Source organism: Trachypithecus francoisi, unplaced genomic scaffold (genome assembly GCF_009764315.1).
Source record: "Trachypithecus francoisi isolate TF-2019V2 unplaced genomic scaffold, Tfra_2.0 Lachesis_group20, whole genome shotgun sequence".
In the NCBI taxonomy this organism is placed as follows: domain Eukaryota; kingdom Metazoa; phylum Chordata; class Mammalia; order Primates; family Cercopithecidae; genus Trachypithecus; species Trachypithecus francoisi.
Window position 1 is genome coordinate 24,373,099 of NW_022681466.1, and position 27,071 is coordinate 24,400,169.

The 27,071-nt window shown below is 45.8% G+C and overlaps 1 protein-coding gene across 7 annotated transcripts in view; it reads right to left on the reverse strand.

The window, feature by feature from the left end:
• FAM117A (family with sequence similarity 117 member A) overlaps positions 1-20,922 on the reverse strand; it is a 55,317-nt gene extending 34,395 nt beyond the window's left edge. Inside the window, exon 1 of one of the 7 annotated variants that reach the window (XM_033183415.1) lies at positions 20,553-20,922. In XM_033183415.1, coding sequence (XP_033039306.1) covers positions 20,553-20,748 — 196 coding nt within the window. In that variant the 5' untranslated portion in view covers positions 20,749-20,922. Of the gene's footprint in view, positions 1-3,555; positions 3,588-20,326; positions 20,349-20,552 lie in introns of those variants that run through there. The other 6 variants (XM_033183414.1, XM_033183417.1, XM_033183416.1 and 3 more) reach the window with 6 other exon arrangements.
• Between the last annotated feature and the right edge of the window lie 6,149 nt (positions 20,923-27,071).

Here is a 27,071-nt window from a genome sequence, read left to right on the forward strand (position 1 = left end):
TCCTCCCATGTACTTTATTATTTGTTTATTTATTTTTCTTTTGATTCGGGGTTTTGCTCTGTTGCCCAGGCTGGTGTGCAGTGGCATGATCACAGTTCACTGCAACCTCAAGCTCCAGGGCTCAAGTGATTCTCCCTCCTTGGCCTTGGAAAGTGCTGGGATTACAGGCATGACCCACCTGAGCCTCCCGGGTAGCTGGGACAACAGGTGTGAACTACTTTGCCTAGCTAATTTTTAAATTTTTTTGTAGAGACAGGATCTCTCTATGTTGCCTAGGCTGGTCTCGAACTCCTGGGCTCAAGCGATTCTCGTGCTTTGGCCTCCCAAAGTGCTGGGATTATAGGTGTGAGCCACCTTGCCCGGTCTCCCTGCATTCTCACACTTTATCTCTAGATTACTTATAATACCTAATATAATGTAAATGCTATATAAATAGTTATCATACTGTATTATTTAAGAAATAATGACAAGAAACCAGGCATGGTGGCTCACACCTGTCATCCCAGCACTTTGGGAGACTGGGGCAGGAGGATCACTTGAGTCCAGGAGTTTGAGACCAGCCTGGGCAACATAAAGCATGTCTCTACAAAAAATTTTAAAAATTAACCAGGTGTGATGGTATGTGCCTGTAAGCCTAGCTACTCTGGAGGCTGAGGTGGGAGGATTGCTTGAGCCAAGGAAGTCAAAACTGCAGTGAGCTGTGATCGCATCACTGCACTCCAGCCTGGGTGACAGAGCGAGACTCTGTCTCAAAATGAAAAAAAGAAAGAAAGAAAGAAAAAAGAAATAACGGCCGGGCGCGGTGGCTCAAGCCTGTAATCCCAGCACTTTGGGAGGCCGAGACGGGCGGATCACTAGGTCAGGAGATCGAGACCATCCTGGCTAACATGGTGAAACCCCGTCTCTACTAAAAATACAAAAACTAGCCGGGCGAGGTGGCGGGCGCCTGTAGTCCAGCTACTCGGGAGGCTGAGGCAGGAGATGGCGTAAACCCAGGAGGCGGAGCTTGCAGTGAGCCGAGGTTGCGCCACTGCACTCCAGTCTGGGCGACAGAGCGAGACTCCGCCTCAAAAAAAAAAAAAAAAAAAAAAAAAAAAAAAAAAAGAAATAACAAGAAAAATTAAGTCTAGGGGCCGGGCACGGTGGCTCAAGCCTGTAATCCCAGCACTTTGGGAGGCCGAGACGGGTGGATCACGAGGTCAGGAGATGGAGACCATCCTGGCTAGCATGGTGAAACCCCGTCTCTACTAAAAAATACAAAAAACTAACCGGGCGAGGTGGCGGGCGCCTGTAGTCCCAGCTACTCGGGAGGCTGAGGCAGGAGAATGGCGTAAACCCAGGAGGCGGAGCTTGCAGTGAGCTGAGATCCGGCCACGGCACTCCAGCCTGGGCGACACAGCGAGACTCCGTCTCAAAAAAAAAAAAAAAAAAAGAAAAAGAAAAATTAAGTCTGTACAATTTTTTCCAAGTATTTTTGATACTCAGTTGGTAGTACCCACAGATGCAGAACCCACAGATGCAGAGGGCTGATGGTATATGTTTTAGCAACTGATACTCAAGTTAAAAACCTACAAACATTGACAAAATTTGATGGTCCCATTTTGTTGCCGTCCCTCCAGTGATTTCAAAGGCCAAAAGAGAATTTTTTGGTTATTCTTCTTTTGAACTGCTCATGTCAACACTCACATCTATTAGTGCTAATTCAGAACTGGCTTTATGCAACTCCCAGAGTAATATCTCTATCAGGAAGAGTTCTCAACAGATGCCAAAACCGCTGGGTCAAAGGTCATAGGGAACAGAAGATTTATATAATCCCAAAGTATTACCCCAGAAACCACTTACAAAGAGAATAATGTACTTTTATAGCCTGGGGGCTACCATACCACCTCAAGTGATCCAACTGAGCCTGACTAGCAGTGGACATTCTGGCATTATGTATCACCTAAAGTGACATTTTATGAAGTACATAGCTTTATCCATGAGATGTTCTTGTCAGAAATGTTTAACCTGAATCTAATCAGGTCCCAGATCTAACTTTCCATTTACAGGAAATACAGGGGATATAGGAGCAAGTTAGATATACCATGAGGAAACAGAAAAATCCAGTGTGGGACAACTAGAGACAACTGATGCCCACTTTTCAAAATGTTAGTCATAAAAAATAAATACAACAAAATAAGAAACAGGAGTGGGAAGTAGTTCCAGATTGACAGACTTTTAAAACAGACATAACCAAAAGGGGACTTTGGCTGGGTTCTGATCAAAAACAAGAGCCATCAAAGGGAAAATTTGAAAATGGACTAGATGACATCTCTAGTCCATTTCTGCCTTTGGCAAAGCCACAATGACTTTTGCACCAACCTAATAGATGCTGTCATTTCATTACGTATAATGATGGTATTACGATTATGGAGAAGGATGTTTTTCTTCTTAGGAGATGCCACTGTTATGAAGTGACAAATGTCATGAGAATTGCAACTTACTGTCAAATTGTGCACCCAAAAAAGTGCATATGGATGTATATACGTGCATATGTGGGTATGTCTAGACACACATATATATAAATAGAAGGAGAAAAGATAGATGAGACCATTGTGGCAAAAGTTATCAGTGGGTCTAGGTGAAAGATAAATAGGCAGACATTGTGCTTCTAACTTTTCTGTAGGTTTGAAATTTTCCAAAATAAAGTTGTAAGAAAAAAAATACTGGCTTCATTTAGGAAGACAAATTCAATTCACTCCTCAGCAAGGACCTAAACCCTTTAGCGTTTCAACATTGGCAGGTTATAGCCAAATTCAACTGGGTCCCTGGACTTCTAATTTGGGGGACTGAAGGTAGGCAAGAAATAAAAGCATGGATAAGGCTGAGGCAAGGAACTGAAACTCACAAGATGTAAGTTAATGCAAGGTAGAATCAAGATACTAAACTAAATTAAGAAGTGTCATGTCATCCCAGGAGCAAGACCAAGACTACAGGCAGAATTAAGAGCTTACTATAAGTCCAGAAACATGGCTGGAGTAGGGTATAACCTCAGATATACACAGCCAAGTGGTCCCTCGGCATCCGTTTGTCATGATTGCTCTTCAAAAGGAATGCAGAAACCAGTGAGATCCCAGAGAGAGAGGTAAAAATGGCTAAATGGAGGGTAGCTTGATCCCAAGGGGGAAGGAAAATGAATTAGAATTTATCAGTAGTCTTCCTTGTGGGTGCAAACATAAAGGACAGTAAAAAGGCTTTAGTTAGAATAAGAGAGAGTCTAGCTAAATAGATAAAAGGTTGAATGAGGGTGGCTAGACTCTGCCTCTGAACAGCCTCTGGAAGAGATAATTACACATCCCCAGCTGTCTCAGTATTTACCCTTGAAGACAGGAGACTGTACCCAGATGAGTTTGGGCCTCCTCTAGTTCTAGAATTCCCCACCTATTAAAGGGTAAATAAGAGATGGCTACTGACCAATCAGCTAAATTGAAAGCTCGGAACCCATGCTATTATCTGGGGCAAGATAAGTAGGAAAAAAAAAAAAAAAGCACAAAGTCAAAGGGAGATTTGCCTTACCTAGGCTGATCAAACAGCTGTGTTGTGGGCTCCCAGATGATCTCTCCCACCTCCTTCACCAAGCGGGAGAATATAAATAGCACTCAGTTTACCTGTGGCTAGCCACAAGCAGACATCTGGTCACATGACTGGGCAAGCTGGGAGTAACCATCAAGTAGACATGAACACTCAGAGGGCACGTTTGCTCTCTCGCTACAGCTCACTAGGTTGGACTCTGTCAGGACCCTCTGCTCCTAACCCTGACTGATTCATTTTGCTCTGGGCTATGGGGAGGAAGTTGGGGGGCACTCATAAGGAACAATTATTCAAGTTCCTCAGGGCCAGGAAGATCACAGTAACAGAATTTGCTCTGCCTTCAGGATCAAAGACCCTAGTAGGGTTATTCTTCTCAACCCCTGCATCCTTGAAAATTTGTGTGAACCATCTCAACCCACTTGCAGAAATTCTTCTCTGATCATCTCCAACTCTGTAGTCAAGCTCTATCTACTTCATGCCCCCAGCTTCAAAAAAGGGAGATTACCTAAGAGACCACAACATCCCATCTAGTGATTCTTTACCTGGGCCCTGATATTTTGGAACAAACCACACATCAGTGGCAAATTCCCATGCTGAGCTCTAGCTGTGAAAGAACCCCAAAGTGCACTGGGTAACATTCCAGGGCAGACCCTGCTTTGAAGCCCTGGTCTTGCTGGTTGTTCAGATTTCCTAAGGGAAGCCCAAAGGTTATGTAGTGCCTCCAGGGTAAACCTAGTCTGAAAAGCAAGATTAGATGGCCCTTCCAGAAAGAGTGTTGAAGATACCACATTGGAAAGATTCCTCCTACCCTCAATATATGCTGATGGCTTCCTATCAGAAGGGTACTTATGAGATTGCCTCTCCTGTGCTTCCAGAGGCAGAGGAGTGGGTGGCAACACCACTGGAAGGTAAGTTATACCCTCTTCCCCTGTATATGATGGGTTTTGGATCTGTTCTGAGATCAGGAATGCTTAACAGTAATGTCACCTTTTTTTATAACTCAAGTAAAAAGGCTTATCCTCATGAAGCAAAAACAAAATTGATCCAGGGAAACACTGGGACATTAATTATCCATAAGTCCTAACCAAACCTCTAAGAATTAGAAGGTCCAGGCTCAGTTATCATGGTCCTCTCTGAGCAGACAGCATTGCCACTTGCACAGCAGCTCCAACACAGACCTCTAAGCTTAGACAACCCAACAGGAATTTGGGTGCAGCCTCTTCTCATCCTCCTGCATCTTGCCCTGATTCTGGTTGTCAACTACCGGGCACTTACGTTAGGGGAGGGAAAGAGCCTGAGGAATCAGAGAACAGTGGGGTCAGGGTGTATAGCTTCATCACTGCCTAAGGACAAACAATCTAAGTATATAAACTGGGGTAACAATATAGTAAGTGCTCATGGATCTATTTCATACAACTAGCTGGGCCCCTGAAAAAAAATCCTTTGATGACAACTTAACCATGGTCAGGATTAATTAAGTCTCAGGTAGCTACAGGTAGGCATTTCAGATAAAGGATGTATTCTAAAACTAAAGATTTTCAGGAAAATGTTTTCTCTATGTTAAGAATTCGAGTGGGACATATTCATTCACTTACCCCCAACTCTGGCAGCTGGGGGAAAACATCAGTAAGTAAAAATGACAAGAATAATTCAAGGGCCTTCAAGGAGCACAAACAGATGCATAACATGTGGTTTGGTGAGAGAGGAAAGGGGCCGGCACACAAGCGGCAGTGTCTGAACCTCTAGCTCTGTCTGCTTAGCAATGATTACCAGATCCACCCCTCCTTGGGCCCTGTGGTTAATGAAAGGTTTTCACTGACTAAAATTGAGCCATCTCTTTGTGCATGAAGTTGTAACTCCTGATCTACTTGATACAATGTGCTGCACTGAACCATGCAACCTGCTCTCTCACAAGGCAGTGGGTACAACCAATCGACTGGTACATAGCAGAGGAAAGCTGTCTGGCCTAGGCCTATACCTGGCATCACTTTGTAAACCAAACCCACTCCTTTTTCCCTCAGATCTCAACTATATAAATGAGGTAATAGTCCCCCATGGCTCTGGCACAGCAGGGCCTTCCGGTTTCATGTATTTTAAGAAATGAAGGCTGGGTGCAATGGCTCACTCCTGTAATCTCAGCACTCTGGGAGGGCAAGGTGGGTGGATCACAAGGTCAGGAGATCAAGACCATCCTGGCCAACATGGTGAAACCTCATCTCTACTAAAATACACAAAAAATTAGCCAGGCGTGGTGGCACACACCTGTAGTCGCAGCTACTCAAGAGGCTGAGGCAGGGGAATTACTTGAACCCGGGAGGTGGAAGTTGCAGTGAGCCAAGATTGCGCCATTGCACTCCAGCCTGGTGACAGAGCAAGACTCCATCTCAAAAAAAAAAAAAAAAAGAAATGAAGAGGGTTGAGGGCAGAGCACAAGAGCACAGTGACAGTGTTTCTTAGCCTAAGGAAGCAGTTTCTCTAGAAGGTTCCTGGCCATTCTGAATATGCTCAGTGTGCTTCAGCAGACAGCTGCAACCCTGCTGACTCCACTGCTGGGTCAATGTGGGGCATGGACTGGGCCAGGACACACAGCAGCGGGCACCCAATCAGCTCTCAGAATCTGACGCTAACCTGGTCCAGCTAGAGTAGTAAGGACCAGCTATGGTCTCCTGAGAAGTGGCCTACTATAACGGTCAATACCTGGGCCTACATACTGCCTCCGCCCCGTGTGCTATGTGAACTCAGATAGATCACTTAACTTCTCTGAGTGTCAGTTGTTCCATCTGTTAAATGGGGAGAGTAAGATATGTTATCAGGATGTAGAAGAAAATTTCCATTCCAGAGAACTCTTAGTGCAGTCAAATTAGTCTCACATATATCCATGTGTTAAGTATCTTATTTGGAAATAACTTCAAATTTATAGATGCAAGAGTAAGAACAGTACATAGAACACCCATATAATCTTTACACAGATTTGCCTATTGTAACAGCTGCCCCATTTGCTTTACTGTCTGCTTTCTTCACATGCACTTTTTCTTACACATGCTCAAACACACCCACATGTCCACAAGCAAGACACACACTCATATTCAGACACACATGCACACACACACACTTTCCTTCACTGGGTTTTTGTGTGGTGTTCTATTTGAAAAGAACAGGGAACTACTGGAGGAGGGGAGGATCAAGATGAAGAGGAAGCGAAGGAGGCATGGCTATTTCGTGATGGTTCCACAGCTCTGTTCCTTTTTCTTTGTCTACAATGCAAACAGCAAGCACTCAGGTGTTCCTGCTTTAGAGATGAGCTATTACTGGCTGGGCGTGGTGGCTCACGACTGTAATCCCAGCACTTTGGGAGGCCGAGGCGGGCGGATCACCTGAGGTCAGGAGTTCGAGACCAACCTGGCTAACATGGTGAAACTCCGTCTCTACTAAAAATACAAAAATTAGCCAGGCGTGGTGGCATGTGCCTGTAATTTCAGCTACTCTGGGGGTTGAGGCAGGAGAATCGCTTGAACCCAGGAGGCAGAGGTTGCAGTGAGCTGAGATTGTGCCATTGCACTCCAGCCTGGGCGGCAAGAGCAAAACTCCATCTCAAAAAAAGATGAGCTATTACACGCACAGGTACCAGAAAAAGTGCTTGGTATATATGATTATTAGTTACTATATTTTTTAAAACAACAAACCCCATAAAAAAACAACAAACCCCACAAAAAACAACAAAGCATTTACATGAACCATGGAAACAGCTTTATCATACAGAAGCATTTTTGTAGTATTTGTTGTAATGGGATTTTACCTTGTGAAGTTGGGAAATAACTAGGAAAGAAAGGTTTCAGCTGGGTACGATGGCTCACGCCTATAATCCCAGCACTTTGGGAAGCTGAGGCAGGCGGATCACCTGAGGTCAGGAGTTCGAAACCAGCCTGGCCAACATGGTGAAACCCTGTCTCTACTAAAAACAGGAAAAGTAGCCAGGTGTGGTGGTGGGTGCCTGTAATCCCAGCTACTTGGGAGGCTGAGGCAGAAGAATCGCTTGAACCCAGGAGGCGGAGGTTGCAGTGAGCTGAGACTGTGCCACTGCACTCAGCCTGAGCAACAAAAGCAAACTCTGTCTACAAAAAAAAAAAAAAAAAAAAAGGCTGGGCGCGGTGGCTCACACCTATAATCCCAGCACTTTGGGAGGCCCAGGCGGGTGGATCACGAGGTCAAGAGATCGAGACCATCCTGGCCAACATGGTGAAACCTCACTTCTACTAATAAATACAAAAATTAGCTGGGCATGGTGGCATTTGCCTGTAGTCCCAGCTACTCAGGAGGCTGAGGCAGGAGAATCGCTTGAACCCAGAAGGCGAAGGGTGCAGTGAGACAAGATCATGCCACTGTACTCCAGCCTGGCAACAGAGCGAGACTTGGTCTCAAAAAAAAAAAAAAAGAAAGGTTTCACACAAGCATATGGTTATTAGAATATTAAAGACTTCTGGGCCAGGCGCAGTGGCTCGTGTCTGTAATCCCAGCACTTTGGGAGGCTGAGATGGGCAGATCACAAGGTCAGGAGTTTGAGACCAGCCTGGCCAGTAATGGTGAAACCCTGTCTCTACTAAAAATACAAAAAAATTAGCCGGGCATGGTGGCGGGTGCCTGTAATCCCAGCTACTCAGGAGGCTGAGGCAGGAGAAATGCTTGAACCTGGGAGGTGGAGGTTGCAGTGAGCCAAGATTGCACCACTGCACTCTGGTCTGGGCAACAGAGTGAGACTCCGTCTCAAAAAAAAAAAAAAAAAAGATTTCTAGGCCAAGTGCAATGGCTCATGCCTGTAATCCCAGCACTTTGGGAGGCTGAGGAAGGAGGATCACTTGAGCCCAGGAGTTTGAGACCAGCCTGGGCAACATAGTGAGACCCCATCTCTATTAAAAAAAAAAAAAAGAATTCTATACAGAGTCTGCTTTGGAGGTAAGAGCAGCCTGTAATCCACTTGGGAGGGTTAGATAACCTCTAAGAAGTCAATTCTCCATGATACATAGTCCCCAGATGGAGCTTTCTCCCAGAGTTCAAGGCCTTCCTATTTCCCTTACTGGGCACATGCCTGTCGCGGAAGAGCACTATCATACATTACAATGACTCCACTTTCAGTTAACCTAAAGCTAGGAGAGGGAGACATGCTCAGACAGATCCTGCGCCCCCCAGCGTTCTTTCCCACTAGAAGTAGGGGGATGGTTACACCAGGAGTCCCCTACAGAGAGGACTAAGCTATTATCACGGTACAATGCCACTTGCATCTACTCCTGCCCCTGCCATAGGAACACATCACCCACATGTATTCCCGGGTGCTTTTCTGGATTTCACATAATCACACATAAGAAAGAAACCTTTTCCTGTAAGATCCATCTTTGCATGTCTCCCTAACATGGCCTTGCCCCAAGCTCAGTAACCATGACCACCCCACAGAGGCAGAAAAACTTGGTTTGCCTCCTATGTCCTATCTGTCCCTGGTTAGCTACTCATTCTACATGGAAATGGTATATCTCAAACCAGCTGGAAACACTCAAAAACTGCCACCATATCACACATGTAATAATGTATTAATAGTAACCAGCATCTTCCAACTACCCACACCAAGTGAGTATTTATGGTGTGGATAGTCACCTTGGGGTGCTAAAGGAAGAAACAGACTTCTTTGCAGCCCAGTTTCCAATTCTTCTTTTTTTTTTCCTGAGACAGTCTCGCTATGTCACACAGACTGGAGGGCAGTGGCACAGTCTTGGCTCACTGCAACCTTCGCCTCCGGACTCAAGTGATTCTCCTACCTTAGCCTCCTGAGTAGCTGGGACTAGAGGCAGGTGTCAACATGCCCTGCTAATTTTTGTAGTTTTAGTGGAGATGGGGTTTCACCATGTTGGCCAGGCTAGTCTCAAACTCCTGACCTCAAGTGATCTGCCTGCCTCGGCCTCTCAAACTGCTGGGATTACAGGTGTGAGCCACCACACCAGGCCCCAATTCTCTTTTGCTTAGCTTAACAAATGAATCTTTGCTCCTGGAATACAGATATATAAACAGAGGAGAAACAAATGCTGGAGGTGTTCTGGGCAGGTAGCAGTGGATGCCAGCCTGAGACAAAATTCACAACGGACTTTTTCTGCATATGTGGGAAATGCCCTTTGCCTAATTAAGCAAAAGGGGTTTATTAGTCATTTGGTCTTGGACAAGTACTTCCTTTCCGGGCCTCAGTTTCCTTATCTGCAAAAACAATGAAATGCCACCTGCACCTGCAGGACTGTTGTGAAGATGCATGAAAAACAGTTGAGAGTTCGTTCCCATCAGAAGCACCACAGACCTAAACAAATGGAACATATTGTCAAAACTAATGAAGGCCAGGCACGGTGGCTCAAGCCTGTAATCCCAGCACTTTGAGAGGGTGAGGCGGTTGGATCACCTGAGGTCAGGAGTTCAAAACCAGTCTGGCCAACATGATGAAACGCTGTTTCTATTACAAATATAAAAATTAGCTGCTCGGGAAGCTGAGGCAAGAGAAGCACTTGAACTTGGGAGGTGGAGGTTGCAGTCAGCAGAGATTGCACCACTGCACTTCAGCCTGGGTAACAGAGTGAGACTCTGTCTCAAAACAAACAAACAAAAAACCTAATGCTATCTATATTCTCCATTTCCCTGACAAATACAGGTGATTTTTTGGGCCTTTTAGAGTTAAGATTCAGAGACTCTTTCTTTCTATAGAAGCAACTGTTTTTGTCTTCCTCTATGAACACAGAACTACCCCAGATTCCAATAAGAAAGAGTCCAGGTGCTGCTCTCAGCATTAAGATGTGCACACCCCCCATGGATGTGGTTCATATAGCCCTCCTCTCCCCAGTTTCTAAATCCTGACTATGCCATATTGTGAAAGCCCTCTGGCTGCATCCCCTCTATCATGCCAAATGCTATCCACTCCCACCCCAACCCCACCCCAACCCCACCCCTGGCTTATGTCATATCTGATGGGCAGGAGTTAAGAAGACAATCCCCAAACAGGGGCTGTGTGGCAAGTTTTCCACCAGCCTGCCGCTGTGGGGCAGGGAGCGCACGTGTTATCAGGAGTGGTTTTTCCAAAGCCATGTGGGCGACCAGACATGTACAGAGCACAGCAAACTCTTTTTTTTTTTTTTTTTTTTTTGAGACGGAGTCTTGCTCTGCCACCCAGGCTGGAGTGCAGTGGCCGGATCTCAGCTCACTGCAAGCTCCGCCTCCCGGGTTTACGCCATTCTCCTGCCTCAGCCTCCCGAGTAGCTGGGACTACAGGCACCCGCCTCGTCGCCCGGCTAGTTTTTTGTATTTTTAAGTAGAGACAGGGTTTCACCGTATTAGCCAGGATGGTCTCGATCTCCTGACCTCGTGATCCGCCCGTCTCGGCCTCCCAAAGTGCTGGGATTACAGGCTTGAGCCACCGCGCCCGGCCTTTTTTTCTTTTTTTTTTTGAGACGGAGTCTCGCTCTGTCCCCCAGGCTGGAGTGCAGTGGCGCCATCTCGGCGCACTGCAAGCTCCGCCTCCTGGGTTCACGCCATTCTCCTGCCTCAGCCTCCCGAGTAGCTGGGACTACAGGCACCCGCCACCACGCCCGGCTAATTTTTTGTATTTTTAGTAGAGACGGGGTTTCACCATGTTAGCCAGAATAGTCTTGATCTCCTGACCTCGTGATCCGTCCGCCTCGGCCTCCCAAAGTGCTGGGATTACAGGCGTGAGACATCGCACCCGGCCAAGCACAGCAAACTCTTAAAGGGAAGGGGATGTGGGGTAGAAAGGAGAAGGAGGGGAGGGAAGAGAGGGTAAGATAAGCTGCCTATGCTCCCAATCACATTTTCACTCTGTTCAAACTTACACCCAGCTGGGCAGGTTAAAAAAGCCATTTTCGGCCCGGTGCAGTGGCTCACACCTGTAATCCCAGCACTTTGGGAGGCCGAGGGGGTTGGATCACCTGAGGTTGGGAGTTCGAGACCAGCCTGATCAACATGGAGAAACCCCATCTCTACTAAAAATACAAAAATGGCTGGGTGTAGTGGTGCATGCCTGTAATCCCAAGCTACTTGGGAGGCTGAGGCAGGAGACTCGCTTGAACCTGGGAGGTGGAGGTGGCGGTGAGCCGAGATGGCACCATCGCACTCCAGCCTGGGCAACAAAAGTAAAATTCTGTCTCAAAAAAAAGAAAAGAAAAAAAGTCATTTTCACTAAGCCACCAGACACATGGTTGGCAACCTTCAAGGCAGGGAACAGAGACTCTGTGGACAACAGTGTTAAGTGTCCAGGGCCTGCGAAGTGATAACAAGCATCTCTTTCTTGCACTTCCCTATCTGGTGGTTGGTGGGAGGAGAAATAGCAGTGCCTGCTATCACAGGATGGTGGCTGGCTTGAGAGGGGCACTTCCAGCCTGATCACACCTCTGAAGCCATCACAGGGCCAACAGATAATTCTCCTCCTTGGCCTAGAAAAGCCACTGATCCAGATTTTGTTTTCTTCCATCTCCTTGCTACACAGAACACTACTAGGAAGTTGGCACAAATCTACCTGGAGTGAAAAGACAGCTAGTATTCATCTTGGTCTCCTTGGCCTCTCACCATATCCACTTCAAAGCCTAAAGCCAGGCAGTCTGGCTTTTTAACAAAATCATAACAAAATTCTACACACTGGCTGTTTCCATGGATCGACCTGGTAACTGCCCAAGCTCACCCTCTAGCTGTAAGTGTGTTGGGAAAAGAACCTACAGGCCTAGCAATGACATCTATGGAAATGCCACGTCTTTGCCACCAGCTGGGCTTCAAGCCCAATGACCAGGATGAATAGGCGACCAGTGATTTAAGGAAAGAAAGAATACTAACACTTCGGGGGGTTTTGCCTTGTAAGTAGCTGAAGAGAGGCATTACAGAGGGGGAACAGTATGTGGGGACCAGAAGTGGGAAAGACCATTCTGAGTGAGCCTGGGGGAGGTGTGGCTTACTCTCCCCACTCTGCTGCCTCCCCAGCAACTCAATCCAACAAGTATTTATTGAGCATGACACTCCCCATCTGCCCTGGCCCTCCCTCTGCAAAAACACTCAAATCTGTTCAAGCTGCAGGGCGAGTTCCATTGCACTTGAACTTGAAACATGAGGTGCCTACTCTTAAAAAGGCAGGCACACAATTTCCAGTATAGGGCAGAAGGGACTCAAGAGGTTTGAGAAAAATAAGGAATATAGCTGACTAGACAAGGCGAAACAATGTCACTTTTGAAAGGGAAAGGAAAGGAGAGAGTAAAAACTTAATTTAACCTTAGGGAGAATAATATATTGACAATTTTTTTTAAAGACTTCTCAAAACATCCCAGTAGTTTTCTCTAATTAACCTCACCAAACACTGAGTATTTCTTCATTCTTTGCCTCCTCCAGCTTGAATTTATATTTTATTCACTTATGGATGTGTTAGCAATCTGCTTTTAGAGTTGTACATTAATCCTTCCTTTGACCTTTGAGGAGGTAATATCTTGGTGCTCTCCTGCATGTCTTCATTTAGGATCAGATAATAAGGGACTCAAGTGGCAGAGCTGGGGGTGAACTAGGCTGCCCCTAACAAACATGGCTTCCCTGGAAAAGTCATCCTTCGTTTACAGGATAGGGAGCTCAGAGTCAGAGAGGAGGCACCCCATGGATGGCTTGAGCCCAGGAAACTATGGTGAGCTATGATGGCATTACTGGATTCCAACCTGGGTGACAGAGCTAGACCCCATCTCTCAAAAAAAAAAAGAGAGAGAGACAAAGGTTGGGGGCGGTGGCTCACACCTGTAATCCCAGCACTTTGGGAGGCCAAGGCAGGGGGATCACTTGAGGTCAGGAGTTCGAGACCAGCCTGGCCAACACGGTAAAACCCCATCTCTACTAAAAATACAGCAATTAGCTGGGCATGGTGGCACACATCTGTAGTCCCAGCTACTTGGGAGGGTGAGGCAGGAGAACTGCTTGAACTCAGAGACGTGGAGGTTTCAGTGGGATATAGAATGAGACTCTGCCTCAAAAAAAAAAAAAAAAAAGAGAGAGAGGAGGCACCCCAAACCTACAGCTTTGTTCTGTCAAATACCATCCATCCTCTAAGAAGCCACATTCAGGCAGTCTCTGAGAGAAAACTCCTTAACCCTTGATCACAGGCCAGCTGCTTCAGAGCAACCAAAACCCTCCGAGTATTCCCAGGCCTCCCCCAGCCTCCACCCCTTTTACTGGGGAGCTGGGAGCTCAAACTGCTAATGTACGCAGAGCTGAGCTAAAGGCACTCCATCCCTCCTTCACTCCCCCAGCAACTCTTGGGGGCTCCTGAGCAAATCTACAAACCTGTATGCCTGAGCAGGGCAGGGTAAATGTCTGTACATGGCCTGGACTTCAGTTCCAGGTCCCCCAGGGCCTGGACTTGAAGTTTTTCTATTATGAAATACTTCGATAGCATTCTTTTAAGTTCATTAAAGCCACCCTTGATTAGCTGAAGTGCTCCCACACAGTAAGGGTCGATTCAAGGCGTATGTGGGCCTAAGGTGAAGCATTTAAATGACTGCAAGGCTCGGCATTCAGCTTTGTAGTGACCCTGAGGGGAAAGCACCGTGCCAGGCAGAGTTTTCCAAACCAGGAGGTTTGGTGGGGACCATGAGCTGAGCCTGAACACTAGCAGCCAGCTGTTACGAGAGCCTCCTACCATCCAGCTGTTGCCAACAACGGCCCCTTCATGAGCTCCACAAACTGGAGAAAACTGGGGCACAGATAACTTAGAAATTTCAAATATCATCCACAACTCTTCCCTTTCTGAGATCAGGATTTGTTTTTGACCTAATAATGTGAGTAGATTTGGCTAATATTTGGTTAATTCATATCCTGCTAACCAACTAATGGAGCCCTCTGTGAAGACTGAACCTAGACGAAGGGGGGAACTGACCAGATTTCCCACCCATCCTTTCTTTGCTTCCACTCTTCCCTGTTCCCACTTCTGTGACAAAGAACGGTAACATGCATCTCAAAGGATAGCAGAGCTTACTAACCCAAGAAGAGACTGTCCATTCTCACTAACTCACTCTCTGGTGAGCATCTACCTTTGCTCTGAACTGAGAGTGACATACAAGGTTTTCCTTTCCATTGCTTTAAAAGGGCTCCAGGGCCAGGTGTGGTGGCTCACGCCTGTAATCCCAGCACTTTGGGAGGCCAAGGCGGGTGGATCACCTGAGGTCAGATGTTGGAGACCCGCCTGGCCAACATGGTGAAATCCCTCCCACCGTCTCTAATAAAAATACAAAAAAATTAGCTGGACATGGTGGTGCACACCTGTAATCCCAGCTTTTTGGGAAGCTGAGGCAGGAGAAATGCCTGAATCTGGAGGTGGAGGTTGCAGTAAGCCAAGATCGTGCCATTGCACTCCAGCCTGGGTGACAGAGTAAGAGTCCGTCTCCAAAAAATAAATAAATAAGCTGGGCGTGGTGGCTCACGCCTGTAATCCCAGCACTTTGGGAGGCCGAGGTAGGTGGATCACAAGGTCAGGAGTTTGAGAACAGCCTGGCCAATATGGTGAAACCCCATCTCTACTAAAAATACAAAAATTAGCTGGGTGTGGTGGTAGGCGCCTGTAGTTCCAGCTACTCGAAAGGCTAAGACAGGAGAACGGCTTGAACCTGGGAGGCAGAGGTTGCAGTGAGCCGAGATCGTGCCATTGCACTTCATCCTGGGTGACACAGTGAGACTCTGTCTCAAAAAAATAATAAAAATAAAAATAAATAAATAAATAAATAAATAAATAAAATAAAAGGGCTCCAAACTGCCTGTGGAGTAAGGGTAAGCCCAGGCAGGTCTAGTCAGAACACTTCAGCTAGAGTCAAACGTGATAGTGTCAGTAAGAACTCCATAACCAGACCTGCCCCTCAGAACATGCCACACTCTAAAGTCTGAATCCTTTAGCAGGAAGGCTCTATGTGAGTCATCTAAGAATCTGGAGGAAGATGCTCTAACAGTTCTTCCAAGATCAAGGAATAGTGTGGCCCTGATGCCCATCACACCATTCAAAATAAACTGAATTCAGCAGAAAATACAGGCATAGTGTTCTCTTGGCTATTAAAGCCCACCAACCACTGTGGTAACACCCAAATTAGCACCATCACTATGAAAGTTTTGCATTACTGCCTCCAACTTTCTAAAGAGCTATATGTCTAGAACGTGAGAGAACAATGTCCTCTTGCCATCACAGCCCACTATTGTTCTCACCCCTCTGACACTGACCTCAAATGGTTTAAGATCTCTTAGCTCCATGTCATATATGTGAGACCTTCTCGTACTATATAATCCTTTGCTATCCAAAATACTGAAGAACACATGGACTCACACTCCTTTGGGTACCAAAGAGATAAAGCAGTTAAGCAGCTAGCCCCCAGTTTCAAGGATGTCATCACTGGTGATAACATTTAAGAGTCAGATGCTTCAGCAGTGCATTTTGCTGACCATGTATGTGCCTGGTGCTGGCAAAGCTGTCAAAAGCAACAGTTAGCAGTGTTGGGCTAGGAAGTGTCTGGTGTTTTAATGCTTCCCAAACAGAAGCTGCCTCAATCACAGGTTTTAGAAGGGCAATTGTAGCTCTTAAAGGGTTTTAACTGCACCCCCAGGCCTCATTATAGCAAGATGATGCCTTGGCATGGAAAGGTTGGAACTCTCTTCTAATCTCCAGCCTGTTTCTGGCACCAGTAGCCATGTGGACCAGTTTGCTGAGGGCTTTCTCTTAGGGACTCTAATATGCAACCTCCTTTTTATGGTTCCAGACCTATCTAAACACCCATCCCCCAAGAAATAAGTTTTCAAAGCATTGCAAAGAAAGGCGTTTAACAATTTAATAATATAAGCACTGCAGCCTTGTATTCACGAAACAGCCATCCTGGGGAATCTAATCGACATTTGATATAAACTACCCTTCTTATGTCTCCGTGGGGAAGCCAATATTTTAGGGCAACCATGACTACTGCCAGCTCTCCTTAATCTGTTCAGAAAAATAAAAGGTAATGAAAAAAATTCAAAACAGGAGATAAGCCTAAAGTAATTTCCATCTGATTGGGAAATGTGTTCACCGCAGTTGTGGGCTGTCAGGTTGGGGGAAACGGGTTAAGAGACGAGAAGGGGCAAATTTGCCTAACAGTTAAGGTTTTATGTCAATTCAAATTAGCTTATGTCTACCGAACACATCACCTGACAATGGTGGGGGTGGAGAGGCTGGATTCACACATGACCATGTTCTACAAAGATTGAGAACTGACTGGAAGTAGGTGACCCTCTTTTCTTTTGCCTTAAAATATGAGTGGGACTACAGGCTTGTTCATTTTCTTTACCCCCTTAGAATTTTCTGAGGTTTATATTACACACGTTTGACACTGATCTTTATACAGGAAAAACAGGTACACTGTTTGAGACAAGAGTTGGCAAACTTTTCTGTAAAGTGACATATAGTAAATATTTTAGGCTTTGTGGGCCCTATAGTCTTTATCACAACTCTTCACCGACAGCACAAAAGCAGCCCTAGACAATATTTAAATGAAGCAGTGTGGCTGGTTCCAATAAAACTTTATTTACAAAAACAGGTCCACAGCCAGATATGGCCTGTAGACTATAACTGCCAATCTCTGGTTAAAGAAGGTTCTGGTGGTCAGAGGAGGTTCCAAGGCAGCATTTAGCTTCCCTGGCACCCAGCTGGTCCCAGTGGGGCTGGTCCACTGGAGAAATAATTTGCAAAGCTAGATTAACATTATCTTCATTCTAGGAACATACAGACACACTAAACAAGATAGGCAGGACTAGAACCCAGAACAATTCACCTCCTAGTCCTATTTTGTCCTTCATCATGGTCCTGGAAGAGCATAAAAGTTAGCAGCCTCTAAGTGACATAAGACACAAAAGAGAATTTAATTTAAGGGAGAATTGCAGTAAGAAATTTATCTTAGGTTTCTATTACCCACTAGTGGCTCTTAGCTTTTCTAGAGCTGACTTTCATTTTTCTCTCCACTCTCTTCAGCCTTCCTCACTCCTAGCCCAGGTTCATAAAAATGAAGCCATTCCTTATTTTACGAAGACATACCTTATAGATGAATGGTTGCAGAAGGCAAATCCTGCTTTTTACACCATAACCCTTTTCACAAGGTCTAATATGTCTTGTCAAGAACACAGCAGGATGTGTGGTGGGGAGATAACTGCACAGCCCTGAGCGTTACATCACTTTGAGATGGGCAAGAGAAACAGTGACGACACTTAATTTTTCCTGAAGCCCAGTCCCAGCTCACATGCCTTTTTAAACAGCTGAGTTTCAGAGCTCTGTTTAGAAAGCTCATTTTAAAAGATGAGAGAATAAAAATGCAAGAGGAGGCCCTGAAATTCTGAAACCTGTAGTACTGGTTTCAGATCAATCTGGGTTTGCTCTTTGAAGCCTGAAAAGGCAATGGGCTCTGGCCAACAGTGCTCTCACCTTGGCGAGCAGAGGGAATAATAATATAAGCAGCAGTAAACACTTTTATAAATTTCTCACGTGCCAGGCACGTTTTAAGCACTTTCTATCTATTAACTCATTTAATTCTTATGATATAGATATTATTATCTACATATGAGGAAACTAAGACACAGAAAGAACTTCCTCAAAGTCACACATCTAGTAAATGGCAGAACCTGGATTTAAAACCCAGGCACTCCAGTTCCCAGTGCCATTCTCTTAAAGATTTATGACTACAAGGGGTTTCCTTTTATCCCCTATACTCTACTGTCCTAGAGAAAACCACCTCTGGTGCTTTCCAAGGCCAAGGAATGGAAATAATGTGAACACATATGTGGGCTTAAGTTAACATGTAAAAGCCCTGATGTGCCTCCAAAACAGAGGCCAGGTACATTCCCCTAATGCCTGGCCACAAAGAAGGCCACATGCTCTGGCTACTCTCTCCTCCTCCTATTTTTTCCCCTCTCCTGCCATACTGAAAATCTACAGATAATCCCCCCCACTACCAACTAGGTGAATGCCTTATTAAAGCTTCTGGGATATTAATAAGTGGATAAATTATTGATCAGCCCAATCTATAAGCAAGAGTCCACCCAACTTGCCCTAAATCACCTGACAAGTTATGCAGAGCTCTAGCTTCCTACATTTCTACCAGTATCCCAGGGCCTCTGGCTCTATAAAAGGAGCAGGCCGTGTAATGAACCCAGACATCCAAACCTACATTCGTCTCCCTTCCACAGCATCCACCAGCAATTGTCCTTTTAATATTGGTTCTATAGCAGACACAAAATAACTGATCTTAAAATATGATTGCTAATCAGTTTCCAGCTACTATACAGGTAGGCTTTCTGTTGTTTTCCACTAAAAGTGACTAAGGTTCTGATTCTTGTTCTACCAACTTCCCGGGGTTTCAAAGAAGCCCAAACAAAACCAACAGGTTTGTAGTCGTGTGGTTTGCTTTATAACTCATGATAGGCATGAGTTAGTCTGGGCATTGCCTTACTTCGCACCACCAGATTCTAAACATACTTTTACTACTTGGTCACCATCTTGCTACCGGATTTGACCAAGTTTCTGCATCCCAAGATGTGATGCTAACATATACAGTGGAAAGTCCAGAAAGACTTGGGGGCTTTCTACCTCAGAGATCCTCTTAATCCCATTCCTACCTAGCAAGGAGTAGCCCTGTAGTAGCTACCACTCTGTAATAGCTCCGCAGAAGCAGGAAGATGTGCAGTAACTAGGCTTACTAATCATCAGAAGCTCAAGAGACTCTGGTTTAGAGAATGTCATTAACCGTTAAGATGGCAGGGATCATGACTTTCGTACATTTGGTAGAGGCTCCGGCTTTGGAAGTGTGCAATGATCTTTTCACATCTGGTGTGAATCAAATACAAGCCTCACTTTCAACTTATTGCCAACCTCCTCATGCAAGTAGGTTCCTTTTCCCGTTCCTAAGTACTTGCATTTGTGGGATCCGTCACAGATTGGAGTATGAAAGCAAGGTTAAGTTTGCTTCTCCCTAGTTTCCCCACAGCCACCACATCAAGCTGTTATTAAGAACCCATTTCAGTGCTGTTCAGAAAGTGAGGTACTTGCCACCGTGCACTTGACTGTAGCCCTCACCCCACTGCCACGTTGGCTGCAATGCCCAGGACAAAACAGCCTTGGTGGGTAGGGGGATGAAGGGGGTAGAAAGGCAGGGGGCAAAACTGCCCAAGTCTCTCCCCGCTACACACACACACGCTCGCACACAAACGATGGTTGGAATGAGACAGCCATATTAAGCAGGTCAACAATCTGGGAACATACAACTTCTGGGACACAGGGAGAAGAATGCAGGGAGCGTGGCATTTGCACCACGGTAAAAGCCGTTAAACTAACTTATTCCAAAGGGCTGAGAAGAAATCAGCTCCAGGAGGTGGCATAAAGGGAAGCGCACGTGAAGTGGTGGAGAATGGAACTCCAGCGCAGTAGAGAGGGATGCTGGGACCAAACTCAAGCTGGAGAAGTAACACATGGCTGCACGGGGCTCTGCTCCATGCCCCTCCCCCTCCCCGTGCAGGCGTCCAGCGCCCACCGACTCCTGCTCCCAGCGCCAACCCTCCGCACGGGGCGCCCCCACCACCCGCCACTCCTCCTCACGCCTCGCTCCCACCCCCTGCATCTTCCACTCACCCCACACGACACCTCTGCCCACTTTTCGGTTACGCCCCCAAAGCCAGCCTCCATCTGCCAGGTCCCTCCCCTCACCTCCGGGACCCGACTCCCCGCACACTCCGTCCCAGTGGTGCTCCCCACGTTTCAAGGCTCCTCGCTGTCGCTCCCTCCGCCCTCATAGACTCTGAACGCCCCCTTTCTCTTCAGCCTCGCCCCCATCCACTTTCCCCTCACACTTCTCCCCGTCCCCTTCCCCCGGTCACGCGACCCCCCTCCCCCAACGGCTCCTCCCACGGCACCCGCTCCAGGCCCGGCTCACCTGCACGGCCACCCCCGTCCCGGCGCTGGTGCGGCTGCTGCAGCTGGAAGGGGATCGTGGCCCTGAGCGGCTGCAGCCCAGCCCGGGGGGAGCCGACGGGGGCTGGGGGAGAGCAGCCCCGTCGGAGCCCCCCCGACCCTCCGCGCCCCGGCCCCCAGGCACCTCCGCCTCTGCCGCCCGCTGCGGCCCCTGCCATGGCCCGCCCGGCTGCCTGCCTCAGCCCCACAGCGAGCCCCACACAGCCCCCCAACCCCCGCTGCCGCTGCTTATCTGCTCTACGGGGCGGGGACCGGCCCCCTCATCCTAGAGCTGTCATTGGACTGCGAAAACCCAGACCTTCCACCCCAGCCAATCCACGGCTTACCCTTCCCTTTCCGAGGATGATTGGTCGATGTGCCTAGCGATCCAAGCCAAGACCCCACCCTCACACCGCCCCCTTCGGCTTGCCAACATCCCAGAAGCAGCTGATTGGCCTGTACAGAAGAGGGCTGGTTCTCCAGCGCCACCAATGAGAAGACGCGGAATAGGGGAGCGTCACACCCAGTCCCAGGTAGTATGCAAATATAATGTCACGTGAGGTCAGGCTGAGCTGGAGAGTGGGGGCGGCGCTGGGTGTAGGTTGGAATCAAACACTAGTGAAATAATTTTTGGGGGCGGGAGTAGGGAGCAGTGTCAAACTTTAAACAGTTGAGTCCCTGAATCACCCGGAAAGCGATACCTTCAAAAAGTATTACATTTAATTTAACCTAAAAAACATTAGTTTTAAATCCTTATAGGATCTCAGTGCTACTTACAACCTCCAAACTAAGAGCCTACAAATTAATGCAAGGTTTGCATATTATTTGCATGTAATTTGTATTATATTTGTGCATTTAATGGCGACCTTGCCCATGTGACACTCACATCTGTCTTTCTCCACATTTCCAAGTCCCTACTTGGTGTTGATACAAGCTTAATAAAACAATTGCTAGCCTGTAAATTAAATTGGGACTCTGAAAAGAAGCAGGGAATTTCCCTTCAGAGTCGTCCACTCCAAGTCTAGCTCAGCAGAGTGAAAGGAACAAAGCGACTAAAAAACTTGCCCAAGTTTGCACCATGACTCCGTTAACAAATCCTGGTCTTCCCAGATCAATGCTCTCTGACCTACAAGTCAAAATGAGAGTGGAAGGTCTCCAAAGAGAATGTACGCAGTTGTGAAAAGCACATGCTGCAATATATATAAAGGGATTTGGGAAAGAAAATAACATTTAAGATACTATTAAAAAGCATTATGTTTCAAAAGAAAAAAATTACTCTTGGTATTTGTTAATCATTTTGTTCTACATATGGAAAAAGCAAAAGTCAATCAACCCTGGATTGTCTGTGATTAGGGACCATCCAAATAATTGAATAATTCCCTCCAGATTTATATTTAGCTGTGAATTCTATTTTTGATCTTGCTACAGATTTTTCTTTCTATTTCTGTTTTTGCCCAGTTTAATGTTAAAAAGAAGATATTCCCTGAAGCAATACTAACTAATCAGAGAAAAAGAGGTAATCTGGGAGCCTGCTGTGAGGCAAGGAGAGGTCATTCTGGGATTAAATATTGAAAGTAGATAATACCCAAAGTGGAAATTCAAGAGTGGGTTGAATATTAAAAGTAGCCTACATACACTGAATGAATTAAGGCAATGGAACATCCTGAAGAAAGGTTTTCTTTGCAAAGAGTGTACTTTTGCAGTTTTGAAGGATTTACCTCAAGATCTGACATTTGAACTGTTTTATTGATTGAAGAATTGCTGTACTACTTTTCCACGAAGAGGACAACCTAATCAAAGACAGAGAGTAATAAACAAAAATTGATGAACTGATTAAAAACTCAGTCTTTATAAGCTTAATTAACTCAGTTGAAAAAAGATATCTTGCATTTATATTGTTCCTCAATTTCAAGTAGTTCAAAGTCTTCATATACTTTTTAAAAATCCTCATGACAATCTGGAAAAGGAAAAACGTGGATTCTTACCATGATGCAAGTAGTGAAACTGAAGTCCAAAGAAGTGAGTCCTTTTGATTCCTAGCTCAAATCTCTAACACATCAATCATATTGAACCACCCTGCCTCACATCTTCATTAATAAAATCAGTAATGGTAGCAACGAATATTCATTGAATTCCTCTCTCCATGCTAGGTACATGTTAAGTACCATGCATACCTTATCTTATTTAATGCTCAAGATCACACTTGTGAAATGGGTATTATTTCCTCTTCACTGAAACTTCAGGGAGAAGTACAGTAACATGCCCAAGGTTACCCAGGTAGCCTGACTCCAGAGCTGAGCTCCTGATCTCTATGAGTGTACAATTTTCTTAAGAACACAGGATTACTGTTTATATCTTACATAAAGAGTCTCCAAAGATGCAAATCTGATTAAGATGTTAAAATTAACATCTGTCTAGTGTTTTATAGCTTTCACATACATTATCTCATTTAATTATCACAATAGGCATGTAAGGCAGAAAATGCAGATATTATTGTCCTCATTCTTCGGGAGGTTAAGTTCTACAGAGGCTAGGTGACTTGCCCAAGATCATCTTAGTAAATGGCAGACCTAGGACTTACATCCTTGGTCTTTTGACTCCAGATTCAATGCTTTCCCAACCAACACTCAACTTCTAGACCATTGGTCCTGCCTGAGGGGCAAAAGGTAGACTAGTTGGTCTTTTGAAAGCTTTTCTTGTCTGACAATTTATACTATGTTAGGACCCCTCAACATGTAAATTCTCAGTCTTAGGAGATGATGAGTGGTTTTTATTGGCTGAGCCAGACAATGTGTTTAGAAGTAAAGCCCTAGGATGAGGATCTTGAAACACTTTGGGTAAGTGGCTTCCTCTCTCTGTGCCAGAATCACCCTGCTCCATCAACCTCACAGACTTGTTCTAAAAATAAGGCGACACATTATTGTACAGATGCTTTCTTCCCTCAGAGAGAGGAGTAATATGCATGGTTCCATGGATACTGTGTTTAAACTTTATTCCAAAGCCAAGGTACCAGAAATTAAGAACCTGGACAGTAGAAAAAGAGCCAGTGGAGGTGGTAAAGCTGAAGAAATGGATCTTCTGAGTCCAGAAAGTCATGGTCTTTCTTGATAAGTTGCTGGCAAGACACTAAAGTTGATCCTAGCTGGAGGAGTGACAAGGGAGGCATGCATAGGAGAATTTGGTCGTCTCCTTACTAGGTATCATGCTCAACCAGCTGTCTCTTATTCTCTTCTCTATCACTAATAGCTTCTCCTGGCATGGGCATGATGGGAGGATAAGGACTACCTCTGAAGATGAACCCCTGTCTGCTTCCTCCAATGAAAGAAGCCTTGGCTTTGGGGAGGCTGTGTGCTGCTAAGGGGAGATGCCTTGCATTCATTACAAAGCATCTAATTTGCAACAAAACTTTGCTACAGCCCTTACTGTCATCCTTATCAACATCATTGCCATTAATTAATTAGCTCATCACAAGTTTATTGAAATGATCATTATGTGCCAGACACTGAGCTAGGCACTAAGTTCTGAATGACAATAATGTTCAGAGACACTGTCCCTGTGCTCAAGTTCACAAGCCAGTAGGCCGTGAAGCCTGTATGCAGAAGTGGCCCTGGGCTAGATGCTATTTCATTTGGGATACATGACCTGGTTCCTGCTTTCAGAGACTTTGGGTCAGAGGATCACACTTAAAAACATCAAAAGTAGAGGACTGGCCGGGCGTCGTGGTTCACACCTGTAATCCCAGCGCTTTGGGAGGCTGAAGTGGGTGGATCACCATGTAAGGAGTTCAAGACCAGCCTGGCTAAGATGGTGAAACGCTATCTCTACTGAAAATACAAAAAATCAGTCAGGCATGGTGGCAGGCGCCTGTAATCCCAGCTACTAGGGAGGCTGAGGCAGAGAATTGCTTGAACCCAGGAGGTGGAGGCTGCAGTGAGCCAAGATCGCACCACTGTGCTCCAGCCTGGGCAACAGAGCAAGACTCTGTCTAACAACAACAAAAAAGTAGAGGATTAAAGATAGTAAGTGTATCAATAATTTTTTTTAATCTATAAGAGACTTATTTGCTTTATGGGTTTCCAACAGCAAATGCTTAGGCCCATGACTGCAGCATGCTCTTGGGATGTCCACAGCTAAATGTCAGAAATAAATGAGGACTCAAGGAATTGGCATTATTTTTCCTACAGGTGTAAGTCAGAGATACAGCCATTCCCCAAGCAGTCCCTATGAGGTTTCAAGTCTTAAAAGTTGCACGAGTCTAAGATACTACCAAGGGCAAAAGGCTGTGGGGACTTTTGGCAGATCAGAGGATCAGCAGGGAAGCCTTACCCTGCTGGCTACTGAATCGAGAGGAACTTTCCACTCCTGAAGGACCTCGCTGGGCCTACATCCAGGGCACCTTGAATTCCACCCTGTGCCTCCATTTATGCCACAATAACCAACAAGAATGGGAGTTTCAAATCACTATTTTTACCCTTCAAAATATGACACCCAGTAGCAATTATTCAGCAGACTAGAGAAGTCTTGGTATTCCTTGGTACCTGGAAGACAGTCTCTGAACTTCCTGTAAATTCTAAGTGCTTATGTCTTTGCTCCCCCCTCCAAGTTCCAAAATAATAAAACAGAAAATAAGATGACGCAGATACACTGTGTCTCTTTCCGACCTACCTCCTTTACTCAGCCTCTGTCTGAAATGTCAGGACTGGCTCCTCAGGGAACAAGATCCTGAGGAAATGGGGTCAGAACTGAAGGAGCAAAGCAGCCTGAGAGGGATTGGGAAGGAGGGTTGAGGGAATGAATGAGGTTATGGGAACAGAGTAGGGAGGGGGGTCCTAGCCCTCAGCATCTCTTCCCACTCTGGTGCCTCCCTCTCCCTGCATCCCTTCCCTCTTACTCTCAGGGTAGCCAGATGACCTGGATTTTGACCTTCAGTACTTTCTCTGACTCATTTTGTTCCTTGCTGTGGCCCACCACATGCTGTCTTCTTTCTTAGTTCTCTCACTTGTTCCTTCTTCATTCAGACTGGCTGACATTCACCCCTTCAGTCTCCTTTTGCTCTCAGTGGGCATCTACTTTCCTTGCTAAATGGCAGTCCTTTTAAAATGAAGATTCTCGGCTGGGTGTGGTGGCTCATGCCTGTAACCCCAGCAGTTTGGGAGGCTGAGGCGGGCAGATCACTTGAGGCCAGGAGTTCAAGACCGGCCTAGCCAACATGGTGAAACCCCATCTCTTCTAAAATACAAAAATTAGCTGACCATGGTGGTGTGTGCCTGTAGTCCCAGCTACTTGGGAGGCTGAGGTAGAAGAATCCCTTGAACCTGGAAGGCGGAGGCTGCAGTGAGCCGAGACCGTGCCACTGCACTCCAGCCTGGGTGACAGAATAAGACTCCGTCTCAAAATAAAATAAATAAATAAATAAATAAATAAATAAATAAATAAATAAATAAAATGAAGATTCTCATCCTTGACAATAAATGATATGGTGTAAGTTTTCAAAGAGGTAAAGGGTAAATGTAGGATCAGAGACATTAAAACTCTAGAATAGGCCAGGCGCGGTGGCTCACGCCTGTAATCCTAGCACTTTGGGAGGCCAAGGCAGGTGGATCACAAGGTCAGGAGATCGAGACCATCCTAGCTAACACAGCGAAATCCCTCTCTACTAAAAATACGAAAAAAATTAGCCGGGCGTGGTGGCGGGCGCCTGTAGTCCCAGCTACTCTACTCGGGAGGCTGAGGCAGCAGAATGGTATGAACCCAGGAGGCAGAGCTTGCAGTGAGCCACTGCACTCCAGCCGGGGCGACAGAGCAAGACTCCGTCTCAAAATAAATAAATAAATACATAAATAAATAATAATAAAATAAAACTCTAGAATATTGAACTTAATGGCACTCTAAGAAAAATACAAAGTAGATTTTAAACAAACAATTGGAAGAAACATTAGAAACTATATGTGATTCAGCCTCTCACATTACAGACCTAGAAACAGATGCCCAGACAAGGGAAGGACTTGTCAGAGGCCATTCAGCAAATCAGAGACAAGCAAAGGACCAGGACTTCTGCATCCCGTTCAGTGTTGCCTCAAAACATAAACAACTTCTAAAAGAATTTAGGGCCAGGCATGGTGACTCATGCCTGTAATCCCACTACTTTGGGAGGCCAAGGTGGGCAGATCATGAGGTCAGGAGTTCAAGACCAGCCTGACCAACATGGTGAAACCCTGTCTCTACTAAAAATACAAAAATTAGCTGGGCGTAGTGGTGCATGCCTATAATCCCAGCTACTCAGGAGGCTGAGGCAGGCGAATTGCTTAAACCCAGGAGGCAGAGGTTGCCATGAGCTGAGATCCCGCCACTGCACTCCAGCCTGGTTGACAGAGACTCTGTATTAAAAAAAAAAAAAAAAGAATTTAGATGGAGTACTTTTCAGCCACAAAAAAGAACAAGCTACTGATATTTGCTACAGCATGAATGAACCTTGAAAACATTATGCTAAATGAAAGAAGCC